The sequence below is a fragment of the Cornus florida genome, unplaced genomic scaffold, assembly GCF_030987335.1.
Source record: "Cornus florida cultivar Cherokee Brave unplaced genomic scaffold, ASM3098733v1 CherokeeBrave_3.0.0_Hap2_Chr11, whole genome shotgun sequence".
Lineage (NCBI taxonomy): Eukaryota > Viridiplantae > Streptophyta > Magnoliopsida > Cornales > Cornaceae > Cornus > Cornus florida.
This window is the reverse complement of record NW_026775581.1, coordinates 116,274,454-116,290,221: the sequence shown is the minus strand read 5'-3', so window position 1 is coordinate 116,290,221 and position 15,768 is coordinate 116,274,454. Positions and strand designations below refer to the sequence as shown.

Genomic DNA, 15,768 nt, shown 5'->3' with positions numbered 1-15,768 from the left:
ATGTAAGGTTACATTTTATTTAAGATTGTAGTGTAAATGTTAAAAAATAGAGTGCGAAAAGCACCTCTAGCTCTCTCTCTCTCTCTCCCTCAAGCCATATAATTTTTCTCAACAAATGTTAACTTGCTCCCACTTTATGTTAGTTGGCTCGTGCCTCCTATCTTATACTTCGTCCGTGCTATAGAGGCTTTTTTTTCTATTATTGCATAATGCGTAGCAGTGGGGATGGGTCATTTCCTATCAAACATTACTTACATATGAGAGGGAATAGTTGCTGCATTTTATAAAAGTGGATGTGCTTTTGATGCAATTTACAGTGATTCCATTAGAGTTCATCTTTTTCGAGGTTTTTGTCATAGAACATGGTGATCGATCACTGATTGAGGATCAAACACTCAAAATTGCTAGGACAAACTCTAATTCTCCGCTCCAAATCAACTAATTTTAAGAGTTTCACATATTTCACTATGCTTATCTATATATTGAGAACAACCCCTGAAGGTTCATTTTAATTGACTTAATGCTGCATTGGAATTAGGAAGGAAAGAAGAGGGGTGGAAGAAAAATAGAAAGGAAGGAACAAATGAAAGAAATGATATAAAAATAAAAAATAAAAAATAAAAAAGGGTAATAAGAATGATGACTTTTTTTCTTTTTTATTTTTTAATTTTTTTTTTTATTAACCTAGGGTGTCCGGAATGGTACGAATCCTTAACAACCCGACTAATTTCTGAACAACCCGACTAATTTATGAGGACCCGGGAGGGCACCTCCCACCTGGGGCGATAAATCACTGTAGATACAGCGGAGGCTAATCCCACGGGCTTACTAAGCTCCAAATCCAGCGAGTAAACAGCTAGACCATATCTGAAGTGGATGAAGGATGACTCTTTCACAAATTTTCATCCGCTCAAATATGGATAGAAGATAAGAGAGAAGACAAGTGAACCTATTATAGAAATTTTAAATTACTGCATCACCCTCAATAAATATTTAATAAATTCAGTAAATAAAGTAGGGATGGGTTTAATGGTAAAAATAACTTAAAATTTTATTTTTCCTTTTATCCTATAAATTAAATTAAATCTAACCGAATAAAAAGAGGGAAACACTTTATCTAATTTCTAGGGATGTCTGTCATCCCTTATTCTCTCTCTTTCATTTAATTTTTTTCCTTCATAGCGAACGGAGCATTAGGGTCAGGGACCGAGCCAAAAACTTCTTTGAGGGGCCACATTGTATAAATTAGTGTTTATGAAGTATAATGAGTGAGACATAAATGGACATATATAAAGATAATGATATTTTTAGAATGAAGTAAATTAATAAATTACATATATATATAGAATATAATGAAACAATTTAAGAAATTTTTTTTTTTTTTTTTTTTTTTTTGAGAAAACATAGTATACAAGAGAAGATAAATTTGAGGGGGGCATTTTTACACATTTCTAAAAAATATATACATATTATAGAAATATATATATATATATATGTGTGTGTGTGTGTGTGTGTGTGTGTGTGTATATATATATAAAAAATAAGGAAAAGGAAAAGGAAAAACTTCCAATACTGCCTGCGTCCTTTGCTTAGGGTTTGTTTGATTTTTTATTTATTTATTTATTTATTTTTATTTTTTCACGGCAAAAATGTTAGACTATAAGTTTACATGTGCAAAATTGAACTTCTTTCAAGAACAATGGAGAACAATCCAACTTTTAGACTGAGTAGAAAAAAATTTATTTGACATTAATTTGAGTTGATTTGAGAAAACAATTCAAAGTTCAAGTAAATTTACTTGAGGTTATTTTGATCGATAAATAATTCATCAGATTCATCTTGCAGGAGATTTGTGCTTGGATGACTAAGAGGTTTTACGTGGAGCATTCTTAGAGGTTTGTACTTTTATATATGCAAATTACAAAATGTTTACATTTTTTTTGTGTGGACTTGTTAATACGACAAGTCACAAGGTACGAAAAATTATTACATGATATTTGGTACCAATATGAAAACAAATACTCCGTATGTTAACTTTATGCTAACTTTATTTAATTTTTTACTTTCTTATTTGGGTAAACTACATAAAACCCTTTTTTTCTATCGGTGTTTTTCACTAAACCCCCCTTTTATATTTTTTTTTTGTCAAAAACCCTCCTCAATTATTAAAGGGGAGGTGATTTAACTAACTTCCGTTAACTAACCATTAAAGGGGGGTGATTTAATTCTCAAATATATATATATATATATATATATATAGCAAATAAATTTCAAGAAAAAAAACCTAAATTTGTATTGGAAAAAAAAAAATTAGGCATTATTTCTGGTAGTGCCCCTTTGATAAATCTATATAAAATGAAAATAAATAAAAACCAAATAAATGAATGCACAATATAATTTTCAAATATATATATATATATAGCAAATAAATTTCAAGAGAAAAAACCTAGATTTATATTGGGAAAAAAACCATTGCAACAACATGTACTCTTCTTCTTGTTCAACTTTTTTTTATTAACCCATCATTATAATATTATATATAAATTGTATCATAATATAATGATACATATAATATGTATCATTAAATATTATTTAAATATATTTTCAGACCAATATAAATCTAGGTTTCTTTTTTTTTTTTTTTTCAGGAAAAAAATCTAGGTTTTTTTTTTTTTTTTCTTGAAATTTATTTGCTATATATATATATATATATATATATATATATATATATATTTGAGAATAATATTGTGCATTCATTTATTTGGTTTTTATTGATTTTCATTTTATATATATTTATTAAAGGGATACTACGAGAAATAATGCTTAATTTTTTTTTCCAATATAAATTTAGGTTTTTTTTTCTTGAAATTTATTTGCTATATATATATATATATATATATGAGAATTAAATCACCCCCTCTAATAATTAGTTAACGAAAGTTAATTAAATCACCCCCCCCCCCTAATAGTTGAGAGGGGTTTTTTGACAAAAAAAAAAAAAAAGAAAGAAAATAAGGGTTTAGTGAAAAACAAAGATAGAAAAGGGGGGTTTAATGTAGTTCACCTTCTTATTTTATTCTTCCAACTTTGAGGTTTGAGACTACTAATCAAATTATGCATAGCTTTACTTAAAAAAAAAAAAATAGTAATATGATATATTATTTAGGAAAAAGCTTGCCATAGGCCAGCATAAGTAGAACACTTATTCTTATATTGATATGGACCAATAACATGTCATGTGTTAAAAAAATTTAAAAATTATATATGAATTATTCGGATCTTTTCACGGGTTATCCAAAGAGGAAGACGATTTTATCTCACACCTATGTGAGACGTGGTAGAGAGCTCTCCCTCTCTTTTAACTGCTTGCCGGTCTCCACTGCTTGCACCCTCCTCCATTTTCAAACCCTAATCTTTTACATCCAATCTTTAAAAAAGATTCAAGCCGCCACATTCGTTGCCTGCCATCTCTGTTGTAACATAAATACGCATAACTTGTGGCATCCAAAAATTTGAGATTTATTACTACCTGTAAGCCAAATTGATTTCATTAAACTCCATTACAATTGGAGTCTTACAATTATAGTTAATTTATCATGTTTGGACTACTTGTTTAGTTCTTCTGTTGCAGATTACACTATGAAGGGTTTAGAATAGAAAATCTCAAAACGCAAGAAGGAAAAAAAACTTTCCTTGTGGATGATCCGCAAAAAGATCCAAACAATTTTTATTAATTATTTTAAAAGTTTTTTTTGACACATGTCATATTTTTATTAATTCATATCAGCATCATAAGGACATTTCTATTTATGGGGTATGAGGCAAGTATTGTTCTATTATTTATTATATTACACAATAATGTATATAATTTATAATTGCTATTGGGCATAAGAAACTAAAGTTATTGGGTTTAAACGAACTAAAGCCCCAATGAGACTAATTGGAGGCCATGTTTGGGTTAATTCACTTTAAACTTTTGGAGGGGCCCATGGGCCCATGGCCCATATGCATTTAAGACTTTTTCCCATTGGGCATATACCCCTGTGAACAAAACTGGGCCAGCCCAATGGGTCAGAAGTCGACGACTACATAGGAGGACAATTCCGTAAATTTGAACCGAAGTAGGGTTTTAGGTTTCACAACAATATACATATTTGGTTTCTCTTATAAAGTCGCAAACTCTGTCTTTCGTCTTAATTCCTTCGCACGCGGCAACTACTGTGAGTTCCGGCAATCTCATCATCGAAGGTACTTCTCTCTCTACAATCCACTTTCTCTCTCTAGAATCATCTGTCTTCATAGTTGGATTTGCAAGGAACTGTGTTATTTGATTAAGCTGTGGTAAAGATCTGGATCGGTCGTCTTTTTACAAACGCATATTCACACATATATATATATGTATATATATCTATTTCCATAGATATTCGTTATTTTATTTCTAATTTTGTTCTTTTGCCTTTCAACACCAGGTTCAAGAGAGAGTATTTGAGTAACAAGAAGGAAAATGTCTGGGTATGTGTTATAACTTTAGCAGTATTCACTGAGTTTAATGTATCTACTTTTCAGGTTTCGATTTATTGCTTTTCTGTAACCAAAAATAAAAAATGGCGGGAATTATTTACTTTATTTTGAGTAATTGTGGATTTTAATTTTACAGAACAAGTAATTAGTAGATTTTCGAAGGCCATTTTTGTGTGATCCTAATAACAAGCTACATTTTTTTGGAAATTTGTTTTGGATGAGTATGCCAACAGGCTTAGTTAGGGATAGTATTTTGTACTTTTTATTCAGAAGCCATATGGGGTTTATATATATGATTACTTTGTTGGTTTAAATGATTCTGCAATTTAATTAAATAAATTGGTTAGTTTTCATAATTAGCATTTGATGAAGCGGATTCTACTTGGTTGGAAATATTATGTGGTAGATAACTGGAACATGTTTCCTACTATAGTAGGATGTGCAAGAACTTGTTGCACCATATTGCCCCTGGTTGTGAATCTTAGAGAGTTACATTAACCATTTTGGACCTGATATTAATATTTTTCTTTCTGTTCATATTTTTTTGCTTCCTAACCGTATTTACTCACTCTTTAGGGAATTGTAAGAGCAGGAAATTTGGTGATTTCATAAGCCAATGATTTTTGCTTGGGTGGGATTAGGCGTTGCTAACTAAATAATTTTCTTTTTTTAATAATTGGTAACTATGTGTTCATGGTATGAAGTACATTTCAAGTACTTGTTCATGGTATGAAGTACATTTCAAGCACTTGTTTAGGCCGTTAATTGTTGCCCTGATATTGTAGTTCCTTCCTACCATATTTTTTTCATCTACTCCCTTCTGGTGTTCCTGCCTCTCATAGTCTTGTTGTCTATGTGGAGAGAGGTACTCTCATTTATCTCTTTCATAAATATATTAATTGGTTCCAATGTATTGCTTTTGCAGGGAAGAGGTTGCAGCTGAGGCACCTGCTGCTCCAGCTCCAGCTCTAGGAGAGCCTATGGACATCATGACAGCTTTGCAGCTGGTGCTGAGGAAATCACTGGCTCACAGTGGACTTGCTCGTGGACTTCATGAAGGTGCTAAGGTGATTGAGAAGCACGCTGCTCAGCTTTGTGTTTTGGCAGAGGACTGTAACCAGCCAGATTATGTTAAGTTGGTCAAAGCACTTTGTGCTGACCACAATGTAAACTTGATAACAGTTCCAAATGCAAAGACCCTTGGCGAGTGGGCTGGTGTAAGTAAAATATATCCAAAATTAACTAATTGTTTAGTATTTGCTCTTTTCTTAATTGTTTGCCTAAGGTTGTACAATTATTGACAGTCTACTGATTCTTTACACACACACACTTAAAGAAAGAAGTCTATCTTTTTAGTTTTTTGTTGAGATTAAGTCTCCCTTTCTCTCCCCCCCACCCCCCCCTCTCTCTCTCATAAGTTTGATGGCTGATGCTTTCCTAAATATGCTTTTCTATGTACAGTGTACTAAACAGCAGTAAGAATCAAACCTTTAATGTCAACAACTGTAGTGCAGCGGCTTTGGTGGTTTTCTTTGATTTTCATAATATTAAGAACTATAATCTGTTTATATTTATGTGCATTTGCCGTGCTACTAAATCACTTGTTGCTAGTTTATAGAAGCATATATAATCAAATAAATATCAATAAGGTGAAGGAATTGTTGCAAACTTGATGATAATGTTGAATTATTTTCTATTGTTGTTAGATTATATATATTTCCTAATATAGTATCCGGGTACATTTTTTCCTGCTTCAAGTCTTAATTTTTTTTTTGGGAAAATAAAGACCTAGTGAAACAAACTCTTTGTTGTCACTTCCATTTTTTCTTATTTATTGAGTAGCCTTTTAGTCATAGTTTCAAAACACTCTTGCTTACTTTAAATCTTTAAGTTGAATGTTGACTAGGTTACTTGTACAGTCACACATTAATAACGTGACCTAGTAGTTTTCAAGGACATATTATATTTTTAACCTCTTCATGCTGTTGTTTTATCTTGAATTCCACATAAAGTAAAGGTCATCATGGTGGTCTTCTCTAATAAGATTTGAGCTTTATAATCACATTTGTCCACGAGAATTATAATCCTCTTCCCAATCATCTTCCGGTTATGTTAATTTGGTGAACTAAAAATCCATATCAAGTTGTCAACTCTATTTTAAGTGCTATTTGTGGGCTTCCTATGCAGTTGTGCAAGATTGATTCTGAGGGGAAGGCAAGGAAGGTTGTGGGTTGCTCATGTGTTGTTGTAAAGGTATCAACCTAGAAGAACAATTCTCCTTTATGTTTCTGATATACCTTTTAATGGGGAAGATAACATATATGGGCTCACATTGCAGGATTATGGAGAAGAAACTGAAGGTCTCCATATCGTTCAGGAATATGTCAAGTCTCACTGATTGAGTTGGCAATGGATCAATCAATATAATTGTGCCTGGTTTGGAGTTTATCTGCAAAATCCACTCTTAGTTTGTTTGAGCCACCCTTCTGGAAATTTTTGATTGTTCGGGAACCAATATTCTAGAAATAGCATCTTAATTATTGCAGATTTTCAGTTATTTGTTATTTCTGGTTATGGTTACCTAATGTTGCTCACAATGCATTAAAATATTTAATGTTTGTTGGAACCTGATTTTTGATTTATTGTTTTTCAGTAGTGGTTTCATGATAGAAGAAAATTTCATGTCTTCGATAATTGAATTAAACTTGTGCTTAAAGATTGAATCTGAGTTAATGCTCCTTTGACATGAAGAATGGGAGAAAGGGAATGAGAGGTTTATCTAGAGGAGGGGGAATCTCTTACTAGGTTGGTTGAGTAGTGATTTGATTTTGGAACTAAAGGAGAACATACATGTAATATTTATTTATATACACAGATATGTATCTACATATATGTATATATATATACACATACATAACAATTTATGTGTTGCAATGAAAATTTGTTTTATATATTAAGGGCAAAAAGCTTTAAAGGAGATAGAGAGTTTGAACTTCCTTTTCTTTGTCCATTCTTGTACTAGAGACAACCCTGCTCTGCCTTTTCCTCTCTTTCCTGCCTCTCCCTTCCCTAATTCCTTTCATAGCCCTTCATTTCTCCACAAATTTGACAGTATTACTTTAATCATAGAAGCTGAAAATTGTCTATGAAAATTTTCTTGTGTGTTTGTTCTAGGATAAAATGCCTCTAGTACAGGTGGTGATATGCTCTCTCTAGCTTAGTGTAGAGTAGCACATCCATCATGTTTCTACTTCCAACAATATTGAAGCATTGCGGATGTTGTTACTGTTAATGAATATTAGAAGGGCACTTATTGTTTCTCCTCCCTAATTGATATAGTATATGTAAGATCAATTTTGATTTAATTAGTAGGAACTGCCAAAGTAGTTCATTGTCTAAATTGTATTCCTTTTAGCTTGATGGTGTGCTGTGGTCTCCTTTGTTACTGTTTTCCCACGTTTTCCCATGTTCAATTCATTTTTGCGGATGCTTGATTTATCTCACTCATTAGCTTCATGGTATTTTGTAATTTCCCTTTGATTTATCTCACTCATTAGCTTAATGGTACATAGTAATTTCCCTTTGATATCGATCTTGTTTAAGATGCATCTCAAAGGGGTCACAATCAAGTCTCAAACCAAACTTTTTCCACACTAGCTAAAACAAAGCCTCAAACCATACCACCATACATGCAGCATATACAATGGTCTAGGTGCCCAAGTTTATAGAGAGAGTCTGATTTGGTTTAGAACTAGTAGAAAGTCTAAACAGATTCCGCTCTCCCTATGAAACAATGTCCCATTAAGGCCTATTTTTTGGTTGGGTTGAAAGCCAATACCGGCCATGACTGCCTTTTCTAAGTCTTCACAGGACTGCTTGGTTTAGTATCATTTTCATCACTGTACACCAAGTTTGTGGCGTGTCCTATGTGCCACCCACCCTTGAGGTTTGTGAAGGGGGTGGGATGAGTGTTGAAAATCACCAAAATTATGAAAATGATACTGAACCAAGCCACCACCAGCTACCATGAACTGGTCGGAACCCATGCATAGTGCACCCAAGAGTTATCCTCATGTTGGATGTGGAAGGGATGGGGGAACCCATGCATAGTGCACCCAAGAGTTATCCTCATGTTGGATGTGGAAGGGATTGGGGTAGAGTCATCAACAATGCTGAGTAATGAGCTTGTAGGCATGAACATATAGCATCAATCATGAGCTTGTAGGCATGAACATATAGCATCAATCATAAGCTTGTAGGCACAAAGAATTGGACCCATAACCTTACTCTTTCGAAGTTTGAAGTTTCTGATACATATAGCATCAATCATAAGCTTGTAGGCACAAAGAATTGGATACATAACCTCACTCTTTCAAAGTTTGAAGTTTTCCATATTACTCCTCCCGTGACTCGTTACCAGGAAGTGTTATTAGGTGAGATCTAGCAAATTGTACAATTTATTTATTTTATTGGGGATCAAAGTAAATCAACCAAGACAGGAATGAGATCATTTCTGTTTAAAACAATTGAAAATATAAGTGGTGTGGTAAGAAAAATCTCCAAACAAGTTGTGAAGTTAATAGAATAATTTCTTTGAGAAACAAAATTGACAAAATATTTTAGTATTGAAGTATAAATCAAAGTAGATTTTCACTCAGCAGATGGCGCATGTCCAGAAACACTCACTGATATGCTGTAATACTTATAACTCAGAACCCAAAATGACCCTGAAATGTCAACTTTTTTGTTATACTTCTAACGATCAATTAGCGATTATGTTTTACCGCAATAAGAAGTTTTTAACCCCAATTATGATGAAACCCACAGAATGAATGGCAAGAAGAGGCATCTCACAGGCAACTTGCACCTGTTTTAAATGGAAACATGTTTGTTTCAATGAAATCCTTATCACGAAAGTACACAATAATTGTGTAGAGAGCCAAACCAAATATAGGAATGATCAGCAAATAAATTTGTGAAATAGCCATTTCAAACCAAATATAGGAATAATCAGCTAATAAAATTGTGAAATAGCCATTTTCTCCCCCTTGTATTGTATAACAACTACCGGCTCCTTGGCAGCATGAGTATTTTAAGCAGGACATTGTTGAGATCTAGCAAACCCTCAGTCATAAGGGGAAGAAATCTCAGCATTCAATAAAATCTAAACATGCATAAGAGTATTTTTGAAATCTTTGTTCGTAAATGTAGGGGCTATAGGATCTTTCATCTGTAAAGCTTCAATTCATAAGCTGTTTAGAGCATGAGCCAGGGCTCTAATCTGAATATAGTTGCAGCATATTGAAATCTAGATAGGTAACTTTATAGTATAAAATCATTATAGACTACTAAATGAGTCAGAGCTTGAACATTTGTAACAAATAAGTCAAGAAAAGATGATTAGCCTGTCACTATGTCGAAAATTCAATATTCATTTTGCTGAAGAATGCTTAGATTCTTAGCATATTAGAACTAGTACAATGAAGTTCACCAGCACCAACCATCAACGTAGTGGAAAAACATATGCACTAGTTTTCATGGATCACAAGATCTTGTCAACTCTTACTTGCTTCCAGCAATTGGGAGGTACACACCCTCTGCCGCCAACCAAACATTATCAGCACGCTTGTCACGGACACCACAAACCTGCAGAATGTACAGGAAATTTGTGACATTGACAAACCAAACATACGAACATGGGAAAATTGATTCAAAATATCTTCCTTCTGAAAACACCAAGGACAACATAATTTCATTGAAAAGAATAATGGTTACTATTAGTCGTCCAAAAATCAATTATTGAAAAAATAATCATGAATTTGTATTGGGTATTATGACATTCGCATTTCATTTTTGTCAGTTTGTGAAACTTTCGGGGTGTCAACTCCATAGTTGCACGCATGATTGTCTACCCGTCCACCTAATGCTTGACTCAGGCTTTATGAGATTCAGAAAGCACAAATTGATTCTCCAATCTCATAAATTTGATCATCACATCTGGACTTCATCCAAATACGAAGTCATTATTGCATCAATTATTGTCCACTATAACAAGAATAAAATATGAAGAATGTGACCAGAAGGCATATTCTACTATTATTAGTTCATAATCCTAAAAATGCATCTTTTAAGCACCAAATGATTGAAATAATAAGTAAATTAGACTAAAGATTTAGACTTTTACCTCTTGCTGACCTCCGGCAATACGAGTATATTTCTTGTCATGACTGTGTAGGTAACCACCAGTGTCGACATGACGAAGCCTGATTCTTTGATCTTGCCTCCAATTTTTTCCACTACCCTCAATTTCAAGCCTAAGAAAGGGGGCACAGGAAAAAATATCAGCCATCTGAATCACCAAGATTTATGAATTCAGAAAGAATTGAAAGTACATCTCACCTCCAATAATCTCCAGTATCTGATTCACCTTCCCCTCCAAAGCAACTCACCTATAAATATCTTATACAGGTTAGTTTCAGTCTCCAAAGCTGAATTTTTTTGAAGAAGGCATGCAGTGGAAAAAGAAAAAGAAATATGTAAAAAAAACATTTTCTAGCATGTGTTTACAAACACATGGCCGATTCAGTGTACTCTCCAGTTTAAATAGGGCGAAACAAAGTAGTAATTTTAGGGGAAAAATGGTTAGAAATTTAAATTTCCTATACAGGTATGAGTGTCATGTCTTGTATCCGACTGGTAAAGGATCTGCAAGTGTGTCCAAATGTGTAAGCATGTACTACTGTAGTTGCACTTGGCAACACAAGATGGTTACTGCTTCTTGTAACAATAACAAGTTCTTTTCTTCAAAAAGAGAATAAGTGGCTTTCCTATATCTTTGTTAAACCACTGTTTTCGTAACATTGGTAGGAGAAACACACATCTCAAAATTATGCAGTACCATGAAGGGTGCACATGTTACTTGCCTCCTTGCATTTTTTTTTTTTTTTTTTCTAGATATTTTTAATTATTTTTCAAAATTCCACTGACATCTATTCAGTTCTCTCTCTCCATCATAATCTTTCAGACTGCCAGTAATAACATTTTGTATGCACTCTGATCAGATCAAAACTACCATAGTGGAACTGTAAATAAGACAATGCATGTATCATTCATATCAATCCTTCCTTGTTTTTTTTCCCTGCAGAATCATTCGTATCAATCTTTTCCTAAAGACTGAAAAACATAATGTTCCATATGGTTGTTCAATAGATGGAGCAAAGGGAGTTGTTGCGCAGTCTCATAGTAACGATCAGCTTCATCATGGTTAGCAACAAGGATCCAAAATTTCTTGTCCCCATTGCATCTTCACATCTTCTAAGAATCCAACTAAAAAGGCTAGACGACAAGGGTTCTTTTTTCTTTTCATTTTTTTTTTTTTGCTGAGAGTTAGGGTAACAAAGATAAAGAAGAAAACAACCATACAACCCACTATATCTGTTCACTCAAATTGTGTAACATAGAACACAGTAAGACCAGCTGTGTACAATTGTAGAAAAGAGTGAAGATAATATATTGCCACAAAAAAAAATAAAAAATAAAAAAAAATAAAATTCAAAACTTGATATATTGAAGTGGACATCTGTAACAAGGGTCATTCAAAATGACCCTTGTTACAACATCCATCATAGTGTTGCAAGATAGATGTATTTCAATAGAAGAAAGAAAGTTTTACACTATACACCAACCTAACTTTCTCAATCATGATGTTTACGCAACCAAGAGACCACAAGTTAATTATGTATAGCTAACAAGGATTAGCTTGACCCAAGACACCCAAGTGCAATCAGAAAGACAATTAAATTGAGCAGGTTAATAAATCTAAAATTCACAAAGTAAAATCCGAGATATGCTTTTACAGCACCATTTCTGCGGAAAAAAAGCTACTACCAGAAGTTGAAAGCTTGACCGGTTGGATTCTTAGCCAAGTGTAAGGACTAGGAACTGACAAACAGGAACCATTAGATTCTAAATAATCCCACACTAACAAAATAGGTAGTTGCAAATGTAGTAAAAAGGTCACCAAAGAAAAATAGAAATCAAATATATACCCTAATGGCTAGGGATCCATGCACCAAAATAAAAAAGCTGGAATTGCATAAATGATGGTTACGTTCACACACACGGGTTGAACTAATAGAAATTGCGGAGCATAACAACCAGTCTGTAGACTGTAATAGTATTGTCCAAAGTATCGTTGAAGGCTGATACAATGTCTGGTCAAAGGCTACAAGCCTACAGCCACAATGGCTGTAACAGCTGTGATAATAAAATCCCATTCCCCATTTTCTTTCATTTTATTTTCACAAAGCCAGCTTTCATTCTCTTAAGAAACTATATAATCCATAGTATACTCTCCGAAACTTACAATACAGACATTATAAGTCTATATGTCAAGTCAAGAGCTAGAGCCTAGAGACATTTCATTCAACTATCGATTTCATAGGCATAAATTTCATTAGAAGTTTAGAACAATGAAGCAAAAGAATAATAATAATAATAATAATAATAATAATAATAACAACAAAATGGAATAAAAATAATCAAGACTAATTTATCAGCTAATTAACGTTTTGTAAATCCAAACTTGCTAACCTCCAAGTTGCCTGAAATCGGGGATGCATGCAAGTGGCTATGCAGCCATTTACGAGTCCTCATATGTTGCAACCTAAGTACCGTTCCACTTTTAATAGTGTCCCCTTGTGTTGCAGAGGAATCTAGCACAGGCCTAACGATCTGTCAAAAGAAAAATTCAGTCTAAATTGTAGATTCAATCCAATTTTTATAGTTGTGATCAAATATTTTAGTTGATTCAACAATAATTTTTTATTTTTTATTTTTTGAAAAGAAGATCAAAGATAAACATCGGATATACCCAGTAGCTATTGGCATCATCAACATTAGGGAAACCAGTAACCGACTGCTGACCACTGCCGGACCCATATGGCACATCGTGAGAATGCAACCTAAATCTGGTCCTTTCATGCATCAGCTTAATGACTGACCCATAAGTAATCTGCAATATATGAAAAGTCCAAAGATAATAAGAACGAGATTTCAAAAAATTCAACCACTAAAACTTTTAACAAGTAAGCTATATTTGAAGTCCTGCACTTAAAAATTTGAGAGGGATTAGAGTGAACCGCAGGATGTTTTCCTCTATTTGGAGTAAGTTACCCTTTATAATAATAACATTTTTTTTTTTTTTTTTTTGGAATAAGTACATGTTAAGAGAATGTTACCCAAGTACTGATATGTGCACAAATTAAGAACCCAAAAATAAATAAATAAAATCTCAGAAATATTAAAAATAAGTCAACAGACTGAATAGGCAAACAATCAGATCTCAAAAATAATCAAATGAGATACGGCTCAAACAGGTAATCGTAGTAGGAGCGAAACAAGGCAAACGCCCACAAATCTCCAAAAGTAGAGCGATTAAAATTCAAAATAAAATGGTAAATTTATGAACAATCATCAAATAATCTGGCTAGACATATAATTTACACATACAAATCTATAACAAACACACAGTAGTTAAGTTAATTACCTCTACACCTTCAGAAGGAGCAGCGTAGACAGGAGAGGAGGTGTAATCGGAGTCGAGAGTGAGGAAGAGAAAGATAGCGAGGGCGAAGAAAGAGAAAGCCATGAAGAGGAGGAGCACTATGAACCAGGTCCGTTGCCAGAAGGGAAGGTTCAGATCCGATTCGGACGACGAGCTCAAAGCTTCTCTATAGACAATTCGAGTCGGACCCGAAATTAGGGTTTGATGTGACGACGACGAAGAAGAAGATGAAGAATGGGGTTTCCTTCGAGAGAGGCTCTGTTGGTGTTGCCCTGACGGAGCCACGATTGGTGGTGCCGGATATCCGGCGAAATCGTTCGAGTCTGGGAGATTGTGCGACGTCCGATCTGATCTCCGATATTAGGGTTTTATTTCACTGATTTGTTGATCTAGTAGTTTGATCATTAATGAGCCTTATTACCAGTATCATACGATTTGGTGGAAAATTGGAGAAGGGTCAATGCCACGTAGATGTAGAAGTCTGAACAAATGAAATTGTCCCACGTGGAATTTTGGTGACGTGGATAGTTCCAATTGGTTGTACCCAGATCTTTCTGGGTGTTGCAACGTGTCCCGTTTCCGTATGAGCAAGTCAGCTTTTTTTCTCGCTTAAACGTGAGCTCAGGGCAGCTCTAGAAATTAGATTGGGTCTAAACTTTCCAAAAATTTGATAGAGAAAAATATCTTTGGACTACCTCAAACTTAAAATAAATTTTTATTTCTAAATATTATCTGTGAAAATAAATTTCTAAATATAAAAATTTAGACTTTCTAAATATTATCTAAGAAAATAAAAATAAAATTTTTAAATTTCTAAATATTTTCAATATTAAAAAGACTAAGAATAGATCATGTAAAAATAAAAAAGATTTTATAAATTGTAACTTATATAAATTGGAAAGTTATTGATTATATATCACTTAATTTTATCAAAATGGTGACGTGGATATATATATTTTTTATTGGATGATAGAAATATTGATAGAGATAAATATTTGGAAATGATTAATTTGTTATTTTAACTTATATTAGAATGTATTCTTGGACTATTTTGAGAATTGTAACTCACATTACAGTTTTTAAAATAGGAAGTAGGAAAATCATTTTGAGACGAGGTAGTAGTACATATACAAAATAAATAATGATAATATTTCAGTCACCCATCTGTTTGACACTTAAAATTTAGGAAGAATTGATGAAATGTTTTTTTCTAATTGTATAGGACATAAAGGTTATGGGTTTGAGTACCGTGTATCAATCTTACATTATATGCATTATTTAAATTATGGGTGCGACTCAAAAGTAAAATTTCAATAACTTATGATTTGTCAACACCGCTGTGTCCTAAACAGTATATTCTTGATGGATAAGTAGCAGTTGATTTGCGTCTGACTTAGGTTCTCATGGTCAGCTTGCACATTCGTCTACTATGTCTATTAGATTCACTATACTGCTTTAGAATCCCTGCAGACATTTGCTTCGATATAATCGTATTCTGTCTGATAAAGTTTGTCTGGGGTTACGAAACAAATTTACATTGACTATGTGTCTTCTTCTTGTCTGTTCAATTGTCTAAGCTATGCAAGTTAAATAATAATAATAATAATAATAATAGTTGCAAGGGAGAAAGAAAATAACACGGTTTATATAAGAAAAGAAACTTATCACTTCAAACTTATCGG

At 33.3% G+C, this 15,768-nt stretch overlaps 2 protein-coding genes across 2 annotated transcripts; one reads left to right on the top strand and one right to left on the bottom strand.

The window, feature by feature from the left end:
• The first annotated feature begins 4,141 nt into the window (after positions 1 to 4,141).
• On the top strand, positions 4,142 to 7,163 carry LOC132284606 (small ribosomal subunit protein eS12-like). Its single transcript, XM_059786718.1, has 5 exons — positions 4,142 to 4,248; positions 4,470 to 4,512; positions 5,447 to 5,738; positions 6,709 to 6,774; positions 6,860 to 7,163. The coding sequence occupies exons 2-5, from the start codon at positions 4,505 to 4,507 to the stop codon at positions 6,917 to 6,919; spliced, it is 426 nt and encodes a 141-aa protein (XP_059642701.1). The 5' UTR covers positions 4,142 to 4,248; positions 4,470 to 4,504; the 3' UTR covers positions 6,920 to 7,163.
• Positions 7,164 to 9,822: 2,659 nt separating this feature from the next.
• LOC132282605 (stromal cell-derived factor 2-like protein) lies at positions 9,823 to 14,493 on the bottom strand. The gene is made up of 6 exons (XM_059784336.1): positions 14,069 to 14,493; positions 13,394 to 13,534; positions 13,114 to 13,254; positions 10,921 to 10,970; positions 10,706 to 10,835; positions 9,823 to 10,167 (listed from the first exon to the last, which is right to left on the bottom strand). Exons 1-6 carry the CDS (start codon positions 14,168 to 14,170, stop codon positions 10,084 to 10,086), a joined length of 648 nt encoding a protein of 215 aa, XP_059640319.1. The 5' UTR covers positions 14,171 to 14,493; the 3' UTR covers positions 9,823 to 10,083.
• Positions 14,494 to 15,768: the final 1,275 nt, after the last annotated feature.